The sequence below is a fragment of the Muscardinus avellanarius genome, assembly GCF_963383645.1.
Source record: "Muscardinus avellanarius genome assembly, chromosome: 1".
NCBI classification, from domain to species: Eukaryota; Metazoa; Chordata; class Mammalia; order Rodentia; family Gliridae; genus Muscardinus; species Muscardinus avellanarius.
In genome coordinates this window covers 133,075,915-133,098,235 of record NC_137786.1, presented here as the reverse complement: position 1 = coordinate 133,098,235, position 22,321 = coordinate 133,075,915, and the positions used below count along the sequence as shown (strand labels likewise).

Genomic DNA, 22,321 nt, shown 5'->3' with positions numbered 1-22,321 from the left:
CATCTTAGTCCAACAAGAAGGGAGGAAAGAAAGAAGGGAGAAATCTAAATTCTTAAAAGAAGTACAAGGGTGGGGCATTCACTCCAACCACACCCCACATGCCAAGGGGCTGTAACTATCTTCTGTATTTCTATCATTTTAATAAGCTTCTTTAAATCTTCAGCAAGAGTCCAGGTTATTGTATACTTATCCTTATCTCAGGACAAGAACCCGCACATTTTCATCTTTTTATCCTTTTGTGGTTTGAGGGAAATTGCATCTGGGACCCTAACAGGGGTCGCCAGGGACAGTTTCCCCAAACCGCAATATATTCCCCAAACTGTAACATTTTTGGCGCCCAACATTTTGGGGCAACGCGGGGCATGTGGCTCAGTAATTTTCATAAGACTTTTTGGCTACTGGGTCGGTGGGCAGCAGCAGCTTTAACTCCAGTTGTAGAGCTGTTGAGCTTTGAAACAACTATAGCGCAGCCTTTGCATCACTGCATCTCTGAAAGTGAATTCCAGGGCATCTTGGCGGTGGTCCTGGTACCACTGCACCCCAAAAGGTATGTACCTTCTTGGAGCTATAAGGAGTTCCCCTAGAATGATCATTGATCTTCCAGCATCTGGGAGGCAATTCTGGTTCGTGGGGACCTCGTGGCCAAATCCCCTACAGGAAGTAAACCCTTTAAATAGCGTAGGCTTGATAGACCCAATGAATACCATCCATTCTGCCCACATCAAAGAGGGGATACTCTTTTAAAAGCCCTATACAAAGTTAAATCTAAAAAGAAAGGCCCATGGCCCACCTGCAGAAAGCTCCCCAAAGAGGAGACACCAGCCAGCACCAAAGAGGAGACGCCAGCCAGCACCCATTTCTAAAATGGTAGTGAGTTTTTTTTCTGTAGTTGGAAACAGGTTCTAGGGAGATAGCTAGCTTGCTTTTAGTGGGAGCATCTAGGAAGTATTGCCATTAGCAACTGCAGCCACGTGCACCCTGTTGGTCTGTGAACTATGGCAGTTCGTAATCACCAGCAACTACTAGAAGCCTGAATGGGTAATCTTCTCAGAGAGCTCAAGAGAAAAAAAAAAAAAGTCAAAAGTAAAGATCTCATATTTCTCTGCACCCAAGTATGGCCACAGTATGTGCTAGGGGATGGAGACACGTGGCCCTGTCAGGGAGGTTTAAATTATAATACTATTTGGCAACTAGATCTATTTTGTTAAAAGGAGAAAAAATGGATAGAAGTAGCTTATCTTCAGCTGTTCTTTAACCTTTGAGACCACCCAGATTTCTTTAATGGTTGCAGGGTTGAGACAATTGTGGAAGCCTTGGCTATAGTAGTGTAAGGAGAAAGGAGGTTAAAGTTGGATTTATCCATAAGCAGTTCTTACGGGCTGAGTTAAAGCTATATCACCAACTCAAACAATAGGTACCGGCAGTCTTAGTCAATTTTTTTATCTGGTAGAAGTGGAGGCCATCCTCAGACAAATTCTACTACTGCAGGCTGCCGATTCAGTTTAACAGGGACTTGAAAAGGGAAAGACAGACGGGCAAAAGCCATGAAAGAACTCTGGCTGAGCACAGAAGCCTAGGCTCAAGTCTTAAGGGGGGGGGAGAGCAAGGGCATCTCTGATGTAACTGCCCTCAAACACGAGGCCAAAAAGGTTCTTCTGAGGCCTGGCTCATAGGACAAGGGGGACCATTAATTTGCTGAGTGACCCCAGTTCCCTCTGGGAACTGGGGTCCCCAGACCTAGGATCTCAGTGATTCCTCCCAACTCCCACCACCTCAGTTAAGACTAAACAGTCTTAGGTGATCACAGTGAGATCTCCTAGGCCAGATCAAAGGTATTGCCCTTCTTTCCCAGCTCAAGTTCCAAAAGCTTAGCTAGGGTAGGAGGGCAGACCAGACCAGCCCCCGTTAAACTACAGATTTCAGCTATTTTCAGGAAACTAACTTTTTTTCTTTTTTGCTGGCTATACTAAAGTTATCACTCAAAAAACTTTTTCATTTCAACTAGTCTTAGCTAAAATATAAACTCCTAAAAAGCTTTGCAATTAGACCTCTGAAATGTGATTAAATACACTATATATTGCTTATAAAGTTCTTATTTTCTTTGACAAAATTAATGTTTTATGACACTCATGATGCTTATATGATGTCGTGGATTTCTGTGCCAATCTGTTATATATTTATCAAGTTATGTGATCAAATGTGATATGCATTGTCTTTAATTTTATTCCTTTTGCAAAACTAAGGTTTTAAGGTGCTAGTGATATTTACCTAATGTCTTATAATTCAATTATTAAAGTGGGGAAATGCAAAAGGCAATGCCTTAGAATGCTCTTAACTTCATAAGGTTTAAATTAACACTTAAGTCTTTTAAATGGGTTTTTTAATTGCTGGTATCTAAACAATATTATTAAATGGTATTTTTTTTTTTGCTTTGCTTATATGTAACAACAAAAGACATATGTAGAGAGTCTATAGATGTATTTATTTATTGGTAAATACAGAGAAAGGATATTTTGTAGACTAAGGAAGCATATTGTAAGGTTTATACTAAGATTTTCCCAAATGGGAAAGAAAGGATCAGGATAGAAAAATCAGAGGGTTAAAGCAAGTTGCAGAGTGTTTGTGGTAAGTTTCAGAATATTTGTGTTATGTTTGCATATGTGATGAAGGGATTATTAAAAGGGTATAGGTTTCTAATAAGCCTACTGCTTGTATATTCCCAAGAGAAAAGTGCTGTAGAGTTCAGAAGCAGGGGTGTACTATGGATAGGAGAAGCTAGAGGATTACTTACAGACCCCAAAGTCTATAATAATTCTTTAAAACTGGCTTCAAGATTGTTTATGGAAAAAAGTTACAGGAGACTGAGTTATATGATACAGGGATTTGAAATTTGCATTAGAAATTAATTCCAAAAACAGCTTGTTAAGTACACCAGGCTAGCAATCTAGAGAACATGTCCAGGTGACATTTGGCAGCTTGGTTTCACTCATATGGCAGGGGAAACTTGTAGATCTTTTCTGACTGGGATATTGTCCTAGATAACAATGTTACCCTATTGTCAGCATACCAGCAAGTTAAGTAAACTCCAAACAGTGCCAGAGGAAAGGGGTAAATTCTGTTTTGTCCAGGTGACCTGGTACTCATCAAATTATCTAAAATCTTTATTTCAAAGCCTATTTCAGGTCTCCACAGTACTAATTTCTGGATTCACATGGTGCAAAATAAACTAACTACATCCCAACTTTGTGTGTTTCAGCTTAATTCAGCAAAACAGGTTTTAACTTCTCATTTAAGTGCTATGTTTAGGTTTTCATGGTTAACCTGTATTGTGAGTGTCTTCTCATAGGCTGGAAGCTTTAAGGCATCAGATGGTGGTACATACAGAACATGACAAAGACATCTATCAAAGCCCTATGGATGGTCATAGAGACGCACCGCACAGACCCATCTGTTTCCCCCATGCCAATTTCATACACCTGTACCCTAAACCAGGGCCTCCTTATGTCACCCCTGTTCAGCCTGAAGGAGCTCGATGAGTCATTGCCCTTATTCCTTTGCTATGGGTACATGTAAGTAATGATAATGGGAGAGGACTGTTGGGAAATTAGCTCATGTTAAATGTTTGTAAAATTGTAAAAGTCAAAATGTAATTTCTGTATCTACCTTTGACCTAACAGGTGTCAGGAAGTTACTAGACAGAGGGGGGATGTACTGGTATTGGGAATGGCCTAGGAAGATTTGAGAAAGCTCTGATTTTTAAGATATATTTCAAACCTAACTGTGTCAAAATGGCAGACCTTGGGAAAGGGAGACTTGGTCTTGGGTTTTGGTCAGGAAGCAAACAGCCATTGAAACTTAGATTAACCTAGCTAAAGGTAATTAGCAAGTCTATAAGAGAGGGGAACTAGGACTTCCTCATCCTCATACTAAAGACAGGTTTACATAATAATTGTAATTGAATAATCTAGCTAGGATGGGTCGACCTTCCTGAAAGGAGATACCTTGCCAGGGGAAGGAGCTTACAGGGACGTTTACTACTTCAGAATTACATACACAAGATGGAGGTCATGGGTATAAAAGTCTGGTCCACAGGTGGGACATTCACTCGACCCCTGTCCCCCAAGACTGTAACTATCTTCTGTATTTCTATCTTTTTAATAAACTTCTTTAAATCTTAAAAAAAAAATAAAAGAAGTATAAAAGCCAGCTCTGTTCCTTCTTACTCCTTTGTCAGCTTGTTTTCCTTTTTTTTTTTTTTTTTGCTTCAGTTCTTTCATCTACAGAATGGGCAGAATGAATATCACTCTACTTCTTAAGGAGACTACAGAAATGTCCTTAAAAGTTAAAAAGTTCTTGTTCCTCACTTGGAAAGGTAGTGTGAAGTTAGTGTGCCTTAGTCCCAAACAAAATTCAGTTACTCTTTCAGGAAGTAGAGAACTTTCAATGTTTGACTGCATAAAAAGAAAACCAAGATGCCTTGAACATGGGCTTCATAGTATGGGTAGCACTTTGTTCCCCACTGGAATTCTCACAGGCTTTTCATCTTTGCTTGTCCTCTTTATGGTTTTTTATCCTTGGCTCCTTGGCCTCCAGGGCTCCATCCTCTTCCTCCATGAACACTGACAGCAGAAAAATTTGTATCCCCAGTACCTCCATTGCTATGAAGATATTCTATACACAGTGCTTGCACATTTACTTGTTGTTCATCCACCTTAAAATAGCTCTTTGATAGCAGTAACTGACATGTGGCCTGGCTGTACTAAGTCACTGATCCCTGAGATGATGTGCCCTGTGATAGCTTCTCAAAATGATCATCTTCAGTGACTCACAGCAAATATCCCAACGACATCTGTGACAAAAGGAAGTAAGGAGATGATCCCAACTCTCTTCTCCTGCAGAAAAAATAACAACCTGGGCACAAAAATAGGACTAAATTGGGTCATGAAATTTTTTAGGCCTCTGCCACTAGTGTCTAGAAGGAAGAGGAGAACTGTTCACTGACGCTAACTCCAGAGCCACTCCCAGAGATCCAAGAACACTCCTTATGCCTTAATGCAAGCCTCAGAATGTGTTAAAAATAGCATCAGTCAGAACAAATTATTTTCTTGGCCTATAAAAATTTCAGTAGCCTTACAGTGCTTCTGGTGGCCTTTAGTTTACAATTTTTGCTTCCCTAAGAAAATGGCATTATTTTTCAGACCTGTTGTTTAGTAAAGGATAATGCTGCACAGTGACCTTAAAAACCTAGCTGAACTTTATTAATGTTAAGGAAAGACTTGTTTGCATGTGATTTTCCTGCTACAGGCAGGAGGACTTCAGAAAATATTTTTTTTTTTCAGAAATTCATTCGCAAGCATTTGGAGTCAGAAACCTGGAAAAGCTTTCTTCTTCTGGGAATGAAGTATAGAACAGATGAGGGTGCTTACCTTTTGTCATCCTTGTACCACTGGAATTCTGCTGAGGGAACTGCTGAGGCTTCACATTGCAGTGTCCCCTTTTGTCCCACAGGAACACCTGTACCCTTAGCTTCTGAAATGTATGGTGGATCTGTAGAGAAAAGATGCTCCATGGGATTTTAAAATGCATTTTAACCATATAAAGAGATGTTGTGTGCATATATGAATGCATCACTTTAAATCTAATTACAATGGATTGTTATATAGTACCAATAAGGTCTAATAAATAGATACACAAATAAAATATACTTTAAAATAAAAATGATTCCCTCATTCATTCATGGATTTTTTTGTTACTCTTTCCTCTACTTCTGCTTACTTGAACAATCAAATTGTTATAAATTGTACAGTGACACCATTTTCATTGTCTATCTAAGAAAAAGCATGGTCTTCTTAACATGGATCATTCTGTTCTCCTATATGCGGAGGTAGAATGACCTGCTATTCAAGCATTTCCTGTTTAAATATTTTAACTTTCATATGATGATGACAAAATATCAACCCTATGCTCCATGGGTTGACAGTCAGGACCTTTAATCAGCCTTACAGAATTTCTGCACACCAGGTTCCTGCCAAAGTATATAACCTTGAACTATTCAATTCCCATCAAAAGCTCAGTTATAAGAAATAATATTCATGGAGAATTGCCTGAAGGATATCCAGATCAGTCATTCTACTAAGTATTCTGAAATGGATCCCTGAATCAAGCCAAGTCAAACTATACCTACATACTTGGTTTGTATAAATTTGAACTCTTTACATTCCAACAGTTTGCACCGAGGGCTAGTATAAACATCCACCATGCACTTGTTTTTCTTTCATTACAGAAATATTATACATGATGTTTCTGAGCATATCTTAAAGTGATCTATTTGTGGAGAACCTGAAGAGAATAGCCTTTATGGCCTCAGTGCCAGAAAAAGCAGTGTTTCTCCCCAACAGATAACTTGCTTTTATCTTAGAGACAACATAAATCTTAAAGCAGCTGATGTATTCTCTTTTTGCTTTAACAATGCAAAGTCAAATTCTGTACCTGTACCTAGGAACCTGGTAGTATATATTTCATGTGCTGATTTTATCTAGCTTTTACTCATTTTCTACCTTAATATATTTGTATTTTGCTTCCATTTCTTTACTTTTTAGTTTTTTTTTCATAAACTGTAATTCATTTTACGTCTCTTTAAAATTGTAATGGAGCTAAAAATTGCAGTTGGGTAAAGAAAAAAAATGATAGCACTGTTATACCTATTTCCTTGCTTATTAAAAAGCTTCATATTACCTAAGCCCAAACTGAACAGAAGCTAGAATATTAAACAATGAGCATTCCTCTACGCATAAAATTTTTCCTGTCCCACCCCACCCTGCTCAAGTGTTTAAAGGAACAGGATTTTTGTTGCTGTGTTAGCTCTTGAGTTCTGTTCTAACACTTCCTGCAGTGTGCACAACAGAGAAAACCTTCAAAATGTTCTGGGAAACTGAGTCAATAAACATAATAAGGAATTTAGAGGGAAACGTGTAAGAGACACGTAGAAAATACAAGAAGAATCAAACTCAGAGAGAATTTGGATGGTTCATAAAGACAACAAGAGATTCACAGCAGGGCCCCCCTTTGGGGATCCTATGCCTCTAAATTTGAGATGCATTCTCTAATATCATTCTCTAATATCTTCATACATGTTTTAAGTTTTTGTATTTAAATTTTGTTTGTATGACATGCATGTCAACACTTAAAATTATGAAGGGATGAGATAACATGAATGGAAGTTCTATTTTTTCTTCATGCTTGACTTTTGTCAGTTATGGAGATCTCTGGTATAGAAAGGGGGTGGGAGCTTTCAATGCATCATGTGAGAAAGTTATGGGCATTTTTTGTTTTTGAAGATGCATTTATGTAAGTGATGCTTTAATGATTTTCCAGCTATGTATATCAAGTTTGTTCTTATATCAAATTACTTTCAGCTATATTTTTATTTTCTGACTAAAGTATTTTTATCTTTTTTCTTTACTTTTTATTGGTGCATTGTAAACATATATCTTAATGGGGTATAAGATGGTAGAAACATTATATGTACACATCACTCATTTAGGCCTTCTCCAATTCCCACCCTATTTCCTCCCCCTCCCTCCTTCTTACCTTTGGCTGAGTGATTGAAATGTTTGTGGATGTGTATCATGTACATTATAGAATTTCTCTCTCCCCCCTCATATCCCAAGCAATCACAAAGTCACAATTTTAAAAAGTAGCTGAAGGACAAATCAGCTACTTCTGCTGGCGGTGACTTTGGACTTATTACTCCTAGAAGCCAAGCATAGAAAACAATGTTGCACTGTTTTCAATCCTAAGCCAGCAATTGATTCTGTTGACTGCTCTGCTCTTTTGGCCATCAGAGCAGGCCAGCCTCATGCACATACAGGGGCAGGGGTGGCAGTACCACTTACAGTTCACGGTGACTTTTACTCTCCGTACCACTGGTGCAGCCACGTCATTGGAGGCACTGCACTCATAGTCCCCTGACTGCTCCCGGGTGATGCCCTGAATTTCCAAGTATTCATCTTCACTCACAAAGCCAACAGCTGCAGGAAGAGTAGTACAATGTAATCACATAGGAGGAAAAAAAAGTATAAATTTAGAAAGCAAAGTTGTAAAATAGTTATATCTACAAAGATTCATTTAACTTAAAGGTTTGGATCTTTAGGAACTATGTAATGTTCCCTCACCTGTCTCTCTTACTTCTTTACCAACGTTCCCTTCACTTCCCAGTGGATCTGCTGAAATGTCTGTGTTGCTAACTGAACTAAGCACGATGCCTAGAGAATTACTGGTTCTCAATAAGTGATTAATAATTTTGACATTTAGACTCCTGAGATCTTACCAAGAGGTCCCACTGTGATCCGAGTTAGAAACTTTAACCCTTTCTTATCTCTTATCTCAAGGTATCATTTAGACTGAGCCTTGAATGTAGAGTTGCTGACTGCATCCATGTGCATGCATCTATTAGAAGTGCCACATCAACGGTCACATACACACACACACATGCACATGCACACACACACACACACACACACACACACACACACACATACCATCAAGCCACAGACAGTATACATGCAATCAATTTAGCTTTGTTTTAGATTAGACAGTCAATTGGATAAGCAGAAATCAACTTTTCTCTACTTTGATCTGCTAGAGCTCTTAGGTCCAAGACGCTAAAGAAAAACCCACAATGGAGCCACATAGTCAATGCCTTGCTATATGCAGAACAGAAGGTAATGCATCAGAAGACCTGATTTCAAATCTTATCTGTCATATAACCATCCTGAGACTCCATTTCGCTAGTAAGAAACTAAGAATAAGAAGAAGGCCCTCTACATACTAAACTCCATACTTGATGTCCAACCATGAACACTCAGCTATGAGAAGAAGGAGTAAGACATTGGGGCTTAGAATACAGATATTAGATTTCTCTTCCAAATCTGCTGAGCCTTAGCTTCCTTGTCAAAGAAAATAAATAAATGATAAACATAACTTCTTACCTTCTGGCATTATCCTCATTTATTCATTAAGTGAGAAAAATTAGGAGGACAATATCTTAAACATGGGCACTTTTAGAAGTAAAAGAGGGTACTATTAAATATCGTGAACAAGTATAAGTTGAGACTGTGCCTCAGAAATGAGAAACTTTTTCCCAGGCATATTGAACATAATAGTCCTTGTACCTCTTGAAGTCTTTTAGAGCAGAAAAAAATTCATGTAAAATATGCGACAGCATTTTTGAACTCTCATATACCATACGTGTTTTGATTCAGTTATTCACCTATAATAACTAAGTTTAGGTGTAATGAAGTTGCTTTCATAGGAAAGTTGCTTTTCCCAGCAAAGAAAAAAAAGAACATTTTTCTTCAGGCCATAAAACTTCTACTGAGGCTACATGTTTCTGCTGTATCAGAGCATGAAACATAGAAACTATAAGAAAATAATATAAAACAGAGGATGATGTATGTGGTATGGAAATTATAGTTGCATTTGCTCTAAGGCAGGGCTAAGATCATCATTGTTGTCAAGACAAGGTTAGCAATAACAACAGCAAAACAAATATCTTGCAAAGAAGGGTGTCTACTTGTCTGAGTCTGCTGCTTCTTCTTGGTCATGATAACCTGTGGAAAAAACAGTAATAAGCTCAACCTAAGCATTTCTTTATATATATGTATGCCAGTGGAACCTACACTGAATATGTATATAGAAACTCTCTTCAGATTGATGATGAAACAGATCAGTAGAAGGGTAGAATGATTTGCATCTCGCTGATTGCCAATGATCTTAATAATTTTTAATGCATTTATTGCCCATTTGAATTTTTTCTTTTGTGAAGTTTCTATTTAATTCACTTGCCCATTTTTTGATTGGGTTATTTGTTTTCTTCGTGCTGAGTTTCTTGATTCTCTATATAGTCTAGATATTAGTCTTGTATCAGAGGAGGAGTTGGCAAAAATCTCCCATTCTATTGGCTCTTGATTGAGGTTCTTGACAGTTTCCTTTGCTATGCAGAAGCTCTTCAGTTACAATCCAATGTATTTATTCGTCTTAGTCTTTAGTTTCTTGTGCTTTTGATGTATTGTTGAGAAAGTTTCTATCTGTGTCTATGTGTTGCAGTGTTGGACCTACACTACCCTGAGATTTCACCTAACTCCAACTAGAATGGCAATCTTTCAAAACACAAACAACAATAAATGCTGGCGAGGATGTGGAGAAGTGGTAACTCTAAAACACTTTGGTGGAATTGTGAATTAGTGCAACCACTTTGGAAAACAGTATAAAGGATCCTCAGAAGAATGGGAGCGAACTTACCATTTGATCCAGCAATAACACTTCTGGGTATTTACCTAAAAGAAAGGAAATCAAACTACCAAACTAATGCATGTGCATCTATGTTCATAGCTGTGCAATTCACCATTGCCAAACTATGGAACCAGCCAAGATGTCCATCAACAGATTAATGGATTACAAAACTGTTGGATATGTACATAATGGAATTTTACTCAGCCGTAAGAAAAACACAATTACATCATTTACAGAAACATGGATGGAACTGGAGGACATTATGCTAAGTGAGATTAGTCAGTCCCATAAAAACAGAAGAAATCAGAAGCTTTCCCTAATATGTTAAAGCTAGAAAGAAATGGGTAACAGAAGAAACTCTAGATGAAGAAGGAAATCCTATAAAGAGTGAATAAGGTGACCTAACTGAGGGAATGGGAGGGGGAAGAGGGAAATACTCTAAAGCACATGATGTACTTAAACAAACATATCAAAGTCAATCACTAAGCCAAGCATAGGAAAGAGGGACGGGGAGGGAAGGAGGTAGGAGGTAGAGACTGGGTATGGGCTAATTGGATGATATATATATATATATATATATATATATATATATATATATATTATATATATGTTGTCACAAGTCTTTTATCCCATTAAGATGTGTGACTACAATGCACCAATAAACAAATTAAAAGAAGAAGGTTAGAATGAGATTTGGGGAAAGAAGTAGAGAGGGTAATAAGAAAAACTGATGAAGTTTTGAAATAGTTCAAATAATGCCATGTCCATATATGAACCAGTCTCATCAACTTGTATGGGGAGGGGAGAGAGAGGTAGGATTCAAAGACATTTTGAACCTTGCTATGATGTATAATTACAATGTACCAATAAAAGTATATTTAAAAAGAAACTTTCTTCTATTACCTACAAAGGGAAAATGAATAGCCTATACTTATTATAAAAAGGAATAAGAAGATATTAAAATCACAAAATAAACAGTTAATAAATAGAAAGACAAACAATAACTAGAAAATATGACCCCCAAATCTAGTATATAAAAAGGACCACCAACATGAACCCAGACAGCCTCATATCCAACCTGCAAGAAGCTTCTAGTTGTGTCAGTAGCCTTCATTATCATTCTTTACACATCTTCAAGGAGAAAATGCCAACTTTGATTTGAGGGAGGTTGGAGTAACTGAGAAAAGGTGAAGTAAAGATTGTGTGATTTCTCTTATGTGGTGTTTATTTGCTACCCACCAGGAGCCTGCATTTGTCAGATCTTTTCTTGCTAGAATGCTATAATTACTGTGCAAAGCATCTCGGAGTCCAGTGTCACACTTAATATTCCCATTAATTTTAAATGGTAGTCATTGGTACATATGTGTGGCAATTGGTGTCATATTTTAATTAGGCTTGCCCTACACCATCTGAAATTAATAATAGCTCGAATTATCAGTGTAATTTATAAATTAACAGTGCCACAGCATTAGGAAATAAATTAGCTCCGGACAGCTGTTTCTGGATGGAGTTCTAGTGTCACAACCATGTATATAGGACCTTGGGTCTTCTGGGGGTATGGAAAGGACATCACCAAAGCAAAGAAACAAAGACACATGGGGTTCTCTTGTATTCTCCTTTTCAACCAAAGTCCATGTCTGACCTTTAATTCTATTATCTAAATATACTCTCGTGTAATCTGACTGAGATTTACAGAGACCTACCATTGGTCACCTTGCTCTATGGATGTTCAAAAGGAGAAGGATTTGGTAAGAACTGCAGTTATAGAATAAAATTTAAGTATACAAATATTAGGGTAATCAAAATAAAAAACTGGTTGGTTTTCTGTGGGAACATACATATATGCATATGAGTATAATTTCACCTAATCTTGCCAGGTGAGCTTCTTTGAAGAAGGAAGGTAAATGACTTTACATTTGGGTGAGACATATTGTCTCTACTAATCCAGATTTTTTTTACCAGAACAAGGGCTTTACATTAAGCCATCCATCAAAACCACTGAGCCTGTTTCCCACTCCAAGAATAGAAATGTAGGTATATCACAATGACTTCATTACTCATGATTTATTATATGTAGACCTCCTGGTTAAATTGTATAAGGCATGTGAGCAGTAATTTGTATATATTAAAATGCTTTCTAATTTTAACTTTCATTATCATTTTACTTTTAGAATACCTTTTTTTCCTCTATGAGAAAAATATATGGCAAAACCAGAGAGAAAGACAATCACTGTACACACAGAAAGTGAATCTTTGAACCACCAGAAATGAGGCTACTTGAAATAAACAAAGTGGAGAACATTATGATAAGTGAGATTAGTCAGTCATAAAAAGTAAAAATTGGATGTTCTCCCTACCTAATACGTGGAAGCTAGAGAGAAAAAAGGTCATAGGAGAAACTCTAGCCAGGAAAGAAAAAGCCATAGATGAACAAATGAGGTGCTCTAACTAAGAGGGATGAAAGGGAGGAAAAGGAAAATTCTCTAACGAACATGACATATATTCATAAATGTATCAACATCAATCAGTAAGCCAAACATGAGATGAAGGGGAGGAAATTGGGTACAAGATGGTGGAGACATACATGAAAACATCACCCAAATAGCCCTTCCCCAATTACTGCCTGATTTTCTCCCCCTTCCTCCTTCTCATGTTTGGCTGAGTGATTAACTCTTATATGTTTGTTAATGTGCATCATAAATATTAGAGAATTATCCTCTTCCCCCTCCCATCCTCTCAGGTGGTCTTTTGTTTATCTATAGTAATACCAATAAAACATTTTTAAAAAGTCAAAGAAAAGTTTCATCTATCATTAATACTCTGGCTATGAACTGATCAGTGCCTTATCACTAATATAAAGAACTTACAAAGAACATGTTAGGGGTTTAAGAACTTACAAAGAACATGTTAGGGGTTTAAAAAAAGCAACAGCAGCAAAACTGAGTATATTTTTAAAGTGATAAAGGATTCTCGTTAAGAGATGCAGTGAGAAAGAGGTGAACCACTTGATGGAACCCAGTGAAACGAATGCCTTTATGGTCAATAGCTTCTCATTGATAAGTCTGCTTTCTTTTCTTCTAAAGAAAACACATAGTTTGGTCGAAATGACACTCTCATATTCTTAAAATATCACTTTCCTCATGTCACACCTCTTCAGACACTAAGAATGGCTCCTTATTTTCTGTAACATCAAATACAAACTCCACTGTCTTGTTATCAAAGTCTTCCATAAAAGAGCCCCAATCTGCTCACCCAAGTTCCTCCTGCTAGTATAGGAAGAATGGATCATCATTGTACACAGCAAAAGTTTTCTACCTTTTAGCTTCATGATTTGAGGAGTTACCTAACAACTCTGCAATACCATTGCTCTTACACAACTCAGATAAGCATCACCTACTCCAGGCATTGCTGTGAGAGATGAAAGATGGACCACAGTGGATGCACTGAGAGGCACAGGATATGTTCTCTGCAGGTCCTAGCCACTACAACCATAATTGTCACCCCCACCCTTGACATTGCCACAACACTTAGTCCAAGCTATGCACTTTTCATATTGAATAAATATGATTCCATCTTTACAGTGTGTTTTTATAATCTGTAAAGCTATGTTCGTGTCTACCTAAAAAAATAGCACCTATATTTCCAATTCAAACTTTTCCATGAAAATTTTTAAATTTGTAATAAATTGCATTTGACACAAAATAAATACTTAAGACTTAATCATCAATATCTCAGAATGTGACCATGTTTGAAAATGAAATCTACAAAGGAATCAAGTTGAGGCACAATATTAGAGTGGGCTTTAGTCTAATATGATCAGAGTTCTTTAAAAAGGAATGCAGATAGAGACACAGAGGGCAGGGTAGGGACACATAAGGATAGATGGTGTGAAGACCCTACCAGCTTGGAAATACCAAAGGTTACCTGAGAGCTCCAGAAGCTAGAAGGAGCAAGGGAAAGCCTTTTCTATAGTTGTCAGAGAAAGAATTGACCAAGTAATGCCTCAACTGCAGACTTCTAGTCCCCAGAACTGTGAGACAATAAACTTTTCTTAAGCAAACTAACTTTTACATATTTTATGGCAATCCTGGGAAACTAATGTATTCCTTTTGATCTCCAGTTCTTGGTGGATCTGACTGCCCCATACCATTGTAGCATGTTGAGTTTATGTAGTTCTTTTCTGTTTCTTTTTTTAAATTGGTGCACTGTAGCCATACGTCTCAATGGAGTAGAAGATGGTAGCGACCTACATGCACACATTACTCATTTAGCTCTTTTCCAACACCCATTCCCTCCCCTTCCCTCCTTCTCATGTTTGGCTTGGTGACTGACTTTGATATATTTGTGAATGTACATCATGTACATTAGGGTATGTGGTTGTTAAAAGTATAAAATAACTTAAAGAGCTTAATGGGATATTGGTGATTATATAATTCCATAGTTCTATGCTAAGGCAAAACCACACTTCAATAGAATTCCACAGAACAGATGTTTAAAACATAGATTTCTAGGTACTACTCTTACCTAGTAAATCAAATCCCCTACAATGAAGAGTTTTCATATTTTTACCAGAAAATTTTCATGTGTAGTCAAGTTTAGAAATTAGTGACTTAGCTCAATTGCTTCTTTGCCACATTGGACAGGAAAGCTTACAGAAGTCCCTGGTCACACATCCAGTTAGCCGCAAGGCACACCAGGTCTCTCAATGACCAGTCTACTACTCTTAACTGTTGTTGTGTCTTATACTAGGTGCTTTGTGTAATACACTCCAATCTTATTTTGCCAAAAGTGGTTACAATTCTTTGATGACAGAAGCAAGTCTTGAACATTTCTGGCTCTTAAGTCACCTAGGAAACGGGTCGACATAATTTAAAAATTTTCAACACTATGCCAGGCGTGGTGGCGCAAGGTTGTAATCCCCACACTTGGGAGGTGAAAACAGGAGGATCATGCAGATTTGAAGCCAGCCATGCTGGCTTAAGAGACCCTGTTTCCAAATAAAAATATAAAAAATAGGTCTGGGAGTGTATCCTGGAGGTGGAAGGGCTTCCAGGAACCCCACTACCACCAAAAAAAAAAAAAAAAAAAAAAAAAATTCAACACCTTATTAAGTGATTGAATGATATATTCAGACCAAGTTGAATTCAATTAAAAAAAATCCAGGGAGACTCCATGCTGTTCACTAGCTGTCATGTGGCTCTATTTTCAAGACCATGTCATTCTGGTCATTGTGCTGAACATAGTATTTGAATTCCCTGACTTTAAAAAAAAATCATCATTCCTATTAGTGTTCTAACAAAAAACATTTTCTTTAAATATGTGGTTTTTCAACATTTATTGAGTGTTTAGTATAATTTATATTTGTCTTAGGGCCAATTATTTCCTCAGGGGAATGCATTCTTAATTTATAAAAGTGTAGATCAATGAGAAAGTATGATTTATCTAACATGAATTTGTCCTACAGCCAATTTTTTAGGAGCACAGCTATTTTATTAAGTGGAATGTTAAAACGAAGGCAGAAAAATTAAGCAAGCTGGATATGTGACCATACCTGGTCTAATGTCCTTATAGGAGTCGCCAAAGTGTTGAGCTCAGTGTTTACTATCAAAGCACAAACCCAAACCCCAGTTTCTGAGTTCATAGATTGGGTGCTAAAATCATTATAACTGAAAATAATAATAGCCACAATTATCATTTTTATCACACCCAAGAATAAACTTGTCAGGAGAACAGCTGTAGCTGTTGGAGAGAAGAAGACACAGCTGTCGCCTTGCTTAACATTTTATGGCATATATACCATCTGAGATAGAATCAATGTACCTCAAAAATTGAAAATATATACAGAATGTAGAATCACAGAATTCAAAAGATGCTAGGAATTATTTTTTAAATTTAGAATGCTGTGTGTAGCAACACCACTCCAGGACTGGACCAGCACTACAGCCACTGATTCTGTTCTCCTTTTCAGTTTGCCTCAAGACACTCCAGTTAAACTCAGACTGAGTTTCAAGAATGGCTCTCTATAAGACAAGTCAGCCTCTGTCCCTCCTGGTGCTTTATGATAACTGTTGACCACAGGTAGTTTGGTAGATTGGAGAAAGGCATGGTTTTGTTCATATAGTGGGAGGTAAGGTACTCAAGAACAACCTGTAAGAGGTATGAATATTGTTTCTGAACACCAAGCCTGATGAACTGGTTTTGTGGTCTGATAAAGAAAGTAGCTAGGGACAGAAACTAACTATATTTTCATAAAAGATTAGAGAGAGGTAGATGGTGCTGCTGTAGATCCGGTGTCAGTATCTGCTAATGAATGGGGTAAAGCCTTTCTCAACCCTCACCACTTGAGGACTTGGTGCTGTCCAGGAACCCTGAGTATATAGACCGTACCCTTCAAACTGACTCACAGGAAATTAATTTTGAGGCTGAAACATGTGAGCTGGTTATACACTCATATAGCAGTATCTGCTGCAGCAAGTTGAAATTATTCATGTTGAGACATTCATTTCCATGATGTGATCTTAGTGTTCAATGACAGAGAATAGCTTCTGAAGGCTTGCTATTAGGATGGAGCAAAATGATTGAAAACATGAAAAAGAATGCAAGTTCACATCAACTTGTTGGAAGGTGGGGCAGATATGAGTTTTAATCTTTGCATCTCAGGGCCTATAGACTATGCTAGTAGGTAGCTAACTTCTCTGTGCCTCTGATTTTTCTTCCATAAAATGATCCTACACTATGGTACAGGATAATACTGAACACTAAATGAGTAAATAAGTGTAAAATACTTAGAACTAAGTATTAGCTAATACTAACATTTAGTATTAGCTACACAATAAATGGTAGCTATCGTGAACTGTAGTCTGAACTAAGTTTGAGCACATTTTAATATACGAGATCCTTGATACAAGAAAATCAGAAATGAAAGGATAATCAGATGTCTGCTTTGCTAGTAGGAACTTAATAATAATAAACTTTACAGAGGATTCATCATATATCCTTTAATTAGAAAGCTCTACTCCCTTCACTTAATATAGGATTTGACTTACAAGAAAAATAATTTATAAGGATCAATTCTTAAAAAATGAATATTATTGTCTAGCCTAGGTAAGACCTACTGAGGACTTGAGAAATGTCTCTAATTGAACAACTAAGAAAAAATGTTATATATTACACACACGTACACACACACTCACACTCATACATGTGCACTTTTACTCTTGATTTCCTTTAGAGACAGATAGCAAGGCTATCAGAAAGAAGAATCTAATGATATCTTCAAGTATGGGCAGTGTGTGTGTGTGTGTGTGTGTGTGTGTGTGTGTGTGTGTGTATGTGTGTTTGTACACATGTGCGTATGTGTGTGTGATACTGGATATTAAACTCAGGGGCATTCTACCTCTGAGCTACATCCTCAGCCTTGTTTTTTTTTATTCTTTGTTTTGAAACAGGGGCTTGCTAAGGTGAGGAGGGTCCCACTAAGTAGTCACACTTAGTGCTAAGTAACCTCAGAGGGTACCCCCTCAGAGGGCTGTGGACCTTCAGTCCTCCTCTCTCAGGCTACCAAGTACTGGGATTACAAATGTGTGGCACCAAGCCCAACAAGAATGGGAAAATTAAATTATGTCTTTCATACAAAAATAAATCTTCAGGGTCAAATTTACTTTTGCCTGTTATAACTGTGAAAGAGGCCTAAAATAATTGATGAGAAAACCACTTCTGAAATTATGCCTAGGGAACATCTTTGAGAAATGAGACAGGTTGAATTGTTCTAGAGATGACTGTTTTCCATTTTTTAGGAGGAATCTTCCTTACACATTGGTTACCCATGGGCTAGGCACTACTATTACATACTGTATGTATAGCAGTGTCTGTGTGTCATTTCCTACTTGCCACTCTTCAAATTTCTATCTATTTCATGTGGACTTTTTCTAGACCTAGGGAATTTATCTCATTGTTTCCCTCAGAACACCCTTTCTATTGGATACATGCACAGTGGTTGTGATGAGCTCCTCCATCATGACAGAGCTTCATTTGTTCCACGGTCTACACCCCAATAAAATCCCCAACACAACTTCAGTGTTCCACCAGACCCTCTGCTTAAGATAGAAATGCAAACCAAGAGGTTTAAAATTAATCTGTTAACCTGATTCCATCATAAAGCAGTGACAATAGATTCAATAAAAGATATTCTAAAATCTGATGCCAACTATAAATTTATGTTGTATATATTTATTTCAGCAAAAACTTATCATAGATTCTAGCATATATTAAAACCCATTTGATAGTTGAAACTTGAATATATGTATATCTTTGAATATGGATGAACATGTGTATATGAAATGTAATATTTTATAAATATAAAGAAGGGACAATTAATATTTTTGATAGGGAAATGTTCTGGGAATGATAATTAGCCTCATATTAAAGAGAAGTTTCAGCTAAAACATAATAATTATATAACAATAAGCCCTTTCTTTTTCATAGAACTAGGGCCTATGTATTTCTTTAGTCAGGCCCTTTCCTGAGTGACATGTTTCTAGTTTGGTTGGTAGGTGTAGCTTCATATACCTCTAGGCCCTAGGATCTGAGAGCTCTTCCCCTGTAGCCCTCTTGCAAGTTCCGTCAGCTCAGTAAGGCTGCGGACCTATGGAAGATAGTGATACCCATGTCAGCAAGCACACAGCTGGGTGTTTGGAGCTTGCAGCTCAATAGCAGTCTGGAGCCTGAGTATTTGCAGTAGTGCAGCTGACGGCTGCTAAAAAAAAAAATAAGTAAGTAAGTAAATAAATAAATAAATAGGCTTTGATTTGTAAACTCAGCCAATTTGATCTGAAAGACATTGATGGGAGATAAATATAGAACTCCACAGCATCTCGTTACCTCAGCCTCTTGGCACTTGCTTTCCCTGTTCCTAAGTCTCTAGAGATGTGAGCCAGTCTTGAGTGCTGAGAAATGCGAAGAATTGAATTGCTTTGAAATTGGGAGTGCAAGTTAATTTAGGAAATTCCACTTACTTAAGAGGCACCTAAAGGGTTAACCCATTAAGTCCCACGTTTTCAGTTCTATAGAGAACAATGGGACATAAAGGTTTAAGGTTGTCCTGACTAAGTGATATACTTGCTCAGAGAGGAGGCTCCTTTTCTGGTGACCACCTCAACTGACTATCTCCTCACAGTCCTGAGATGTAGGGTAATTTGTTCACAGGTCATAATTTATCCATGAGGACACCTTCGGAGTGGGATCCTTAACATGAGAGTCCTGAAACTCTAGTCCCAGGGACTTTGTACCTCAGAAAATGACATGTACACTTGTGCAGCTGTAATCTCCCTAAGGAGCAATCCTACAGCTTGTGGAAAAGGGATCTGAAAGTAGCCTATAAGACAACAAAGTTGATACCCACCTCGCTTTGGTTTTGGTTTTTTGCATTCACAGTCAACAATGGCTCAGAACTAAATCTGTACCAAGGTACACCTCCACAATAATTAAGAAAGTTTTCAAAATATAGCTGATGAGAGGAAGAAAGAAACAGTAGGGTTAAAGCATACTCATTTGTATGTCTTATTAAATATTTTGTGGAAATCTAGGCATGATGATACACACCTATAATCCTAGAATGTCCCTGGCTTCAATCACCACATACCATCCCCCCATACACACTATAGAGAATGAGAAGTGAAGAAGCATGGGAGCTTTTCTATAATCCTTTTGATGACTAGACATGTAGTTCTGGGGATTTTTTTTTTAACTTAAAGGGAGAAAGTGTTTTCTCAATAAGGCTCAGGTTAAAAGGCCTAGCCTATGTCAGTCTCTACCCATGTCCCTAGGTGAAAGCCCAGGCCCTGTGTACACACAGAGAAGAAGAAGGCAGGACTTTCCCTTAGCAAGTGACGTTCACACGTGCAACCCAAGAGTGCAGGCTTTCCTGAAGAATTCCATTTATTGAATTGAATACTGTACCAAAAAAATACTCAGTGAATGGATGGGGTCAAATGCATAATAGAAATAATCTTTGGTTTCATAGTTAAGATAATGTGATAAATTAATTCAATAAGATTCTGAGGAAAAACCCTGTAAAATTCTATCAGTACTAGAGATAGAAATAGTATCTGTATGTTTCCAAGTGGTATGGTAAGGACATGTATAAAACCATGCATGTAAGGGAATAACTAGCGAAATCACAGATACAGATTCATAGAAAATCAGAAAGCCTATTGGAGTTGAATCAGTTGAAACTGGAAAGAAAGAGAGATGCACAAGAAAACCTTTGTATTTGTCATATATAATCATAGCCTTTGACTATAAAAATTTAAAAACTGATGTTGACAAACAGTCATCTAAATCTATCCATTAGCACAGCTACTATATCAAACCAAGTTGCATTGCTTGGAAACAAGGAGAAAGACCTCGCCTATTTGTAAATTCTTTTTCCCTCTGTTCTGAATTTCATTATACATAGTTGTAATTATCAACCATAGGAAATCCCTAAAAATGAAGTGTATGAAGAGGAAAAGGAAGACTGATTTACCCTTTCATTGGGTATACTAATAATGATCTCCTTATACTTCCTTTCATTTTACATAAAATTTAAACATAGGCATGCATATCTGGGCCCTGGATGAAATGTAGAGTACTAGAACAGGAAAATGGTGTTTCTGAACCCTGAATATGGCTGTTTCTCTCAGAAATTAAGTAGCCCTGAATAAATTATCGAACCTCAGCTTCCTTGTTAGTAAAATGTGGATATTGTTTTTTTATTCATAGGTTGAATTTGAGAATTATATGAGAAAATTTATTCAGATGCAAATAAGAGTGATTCGACATATGAGACATAGTCAATGTTAGAAAAAATAAAACTACAGGAGAGATTCAGGAAATGAAGCCCTAAATGATAGCATCTCAGAAGGCCAACTCCTCTACTTCTATCTCTTCTTTTCAGTTAATCTGTACTCGTGTGTGTGTGAGTGTTTAATTTTTTTATTGGTGTATTGTAGTCATACATCTTAATGGGATACAAGATGGTGGAGACAAACATGCACACATCACCCAATTAGCCCTTACCCAATTTCCATCACATTCCCACACCCTCCCTCCTTCTTATGTTTTAAATCTCATTCTTACAATGGAAATTCTAAGCTATGTTCATGATTTCCACATCTGCATTATCACCTCAGGAGATGCTGAACTTCTGGCCCATAATTGGCAGAGGAATACCTCTGTTCCCCAGATACTACAGACTGATTTCATCCTGCTCCCAAAACCCTGCTGAACTCTTTGGGTGACAATGCCAACCCCATTCTCCTGAGTCACATTTGTTGATCTCTTCCTCTTACCCCTCACCTTCAGTCAACAAGTACTATTGTCTCTCCCCTCTTTACAGCTTTACATTCCAATTTCTTCCTCTTTATAACCATCTTAATTCAGGGCCTAAGTACCTACTTGAAATTATAGTGCTCTTCTCTTTACTGTTCTCCACACCTCTAGTTTATTTAGCTTCTTAGCAAAATGTCAAAATAATTTCCAAAAGTAAGAGTCAATCTCACCCCTGCTTATATGCTTTTGCCATTCCACACTACTCCTCAATGTGGTATGGAACGTCTCCTTATGGACTGGCTCTTTACTACCTCTCCAGATCCATTACCAACTCTTTTCCCCCTATATCTAATGGATACACTATCAAAATTCCAAGAATATTAGGAAGTTTATTTTTCTGTGCCTTTGAATCTTTTTCTCCTTTGTCCAGAATCTAACACCTCATTTCTCCACTTGAAATATATATGGAGTCTTCAAAACCATCGTTGACATGAAGGCTCTGGAAACCCTTTCTTGACCCTCAAACTTCCTTACCTTCACTCCACTCAGTTTATTCGTTTGTTTGTAGTGGTACATTAATCACAATATACTGTGGGGACTCTTAATTTTAAATAGAAAAGTGAATCTTTTACTTGTTTCTGTATCTCCAAAAGCTACCACAGTGTTTAACACATAGAAAGCATCAAATGACTACAAGGTCAAATATGGAATGAATTAA

The 22,321-nt window shown here is 37.4% G+C and overlaps 1 protein-coding gene across 6 annotated transcripts in view; it reads right to left on the bottom strand.

The window, feature by feature from the left end:
* The window catches only part of NTM (neurotrimin), a gene marked incomplete at both ends in the record, with an annotated part of 1,054,156 nt that overhangs the window by 18,378 nt on the left and 1,013,457 nt on the right, over positions 1-22,321 (bottom strand). For all 6 annotated transcript variants that reach the window (XM_080696432.1, XM_080696433.1, XM_080696434.1 and 3 more), the window contains 2 exons: positions 5,427-5,547; positions 7,896-8,030. In XM_080696432.1, the coding sequence (XP_080552558.1) occupies positions 5,427-5,547; positions 7,896-8,030 (256 nt within the window). The remainder of the gene's footprint in view (positions 1-5,426; positions 5,548-7,895; positions 8,031-22,321) is intronic.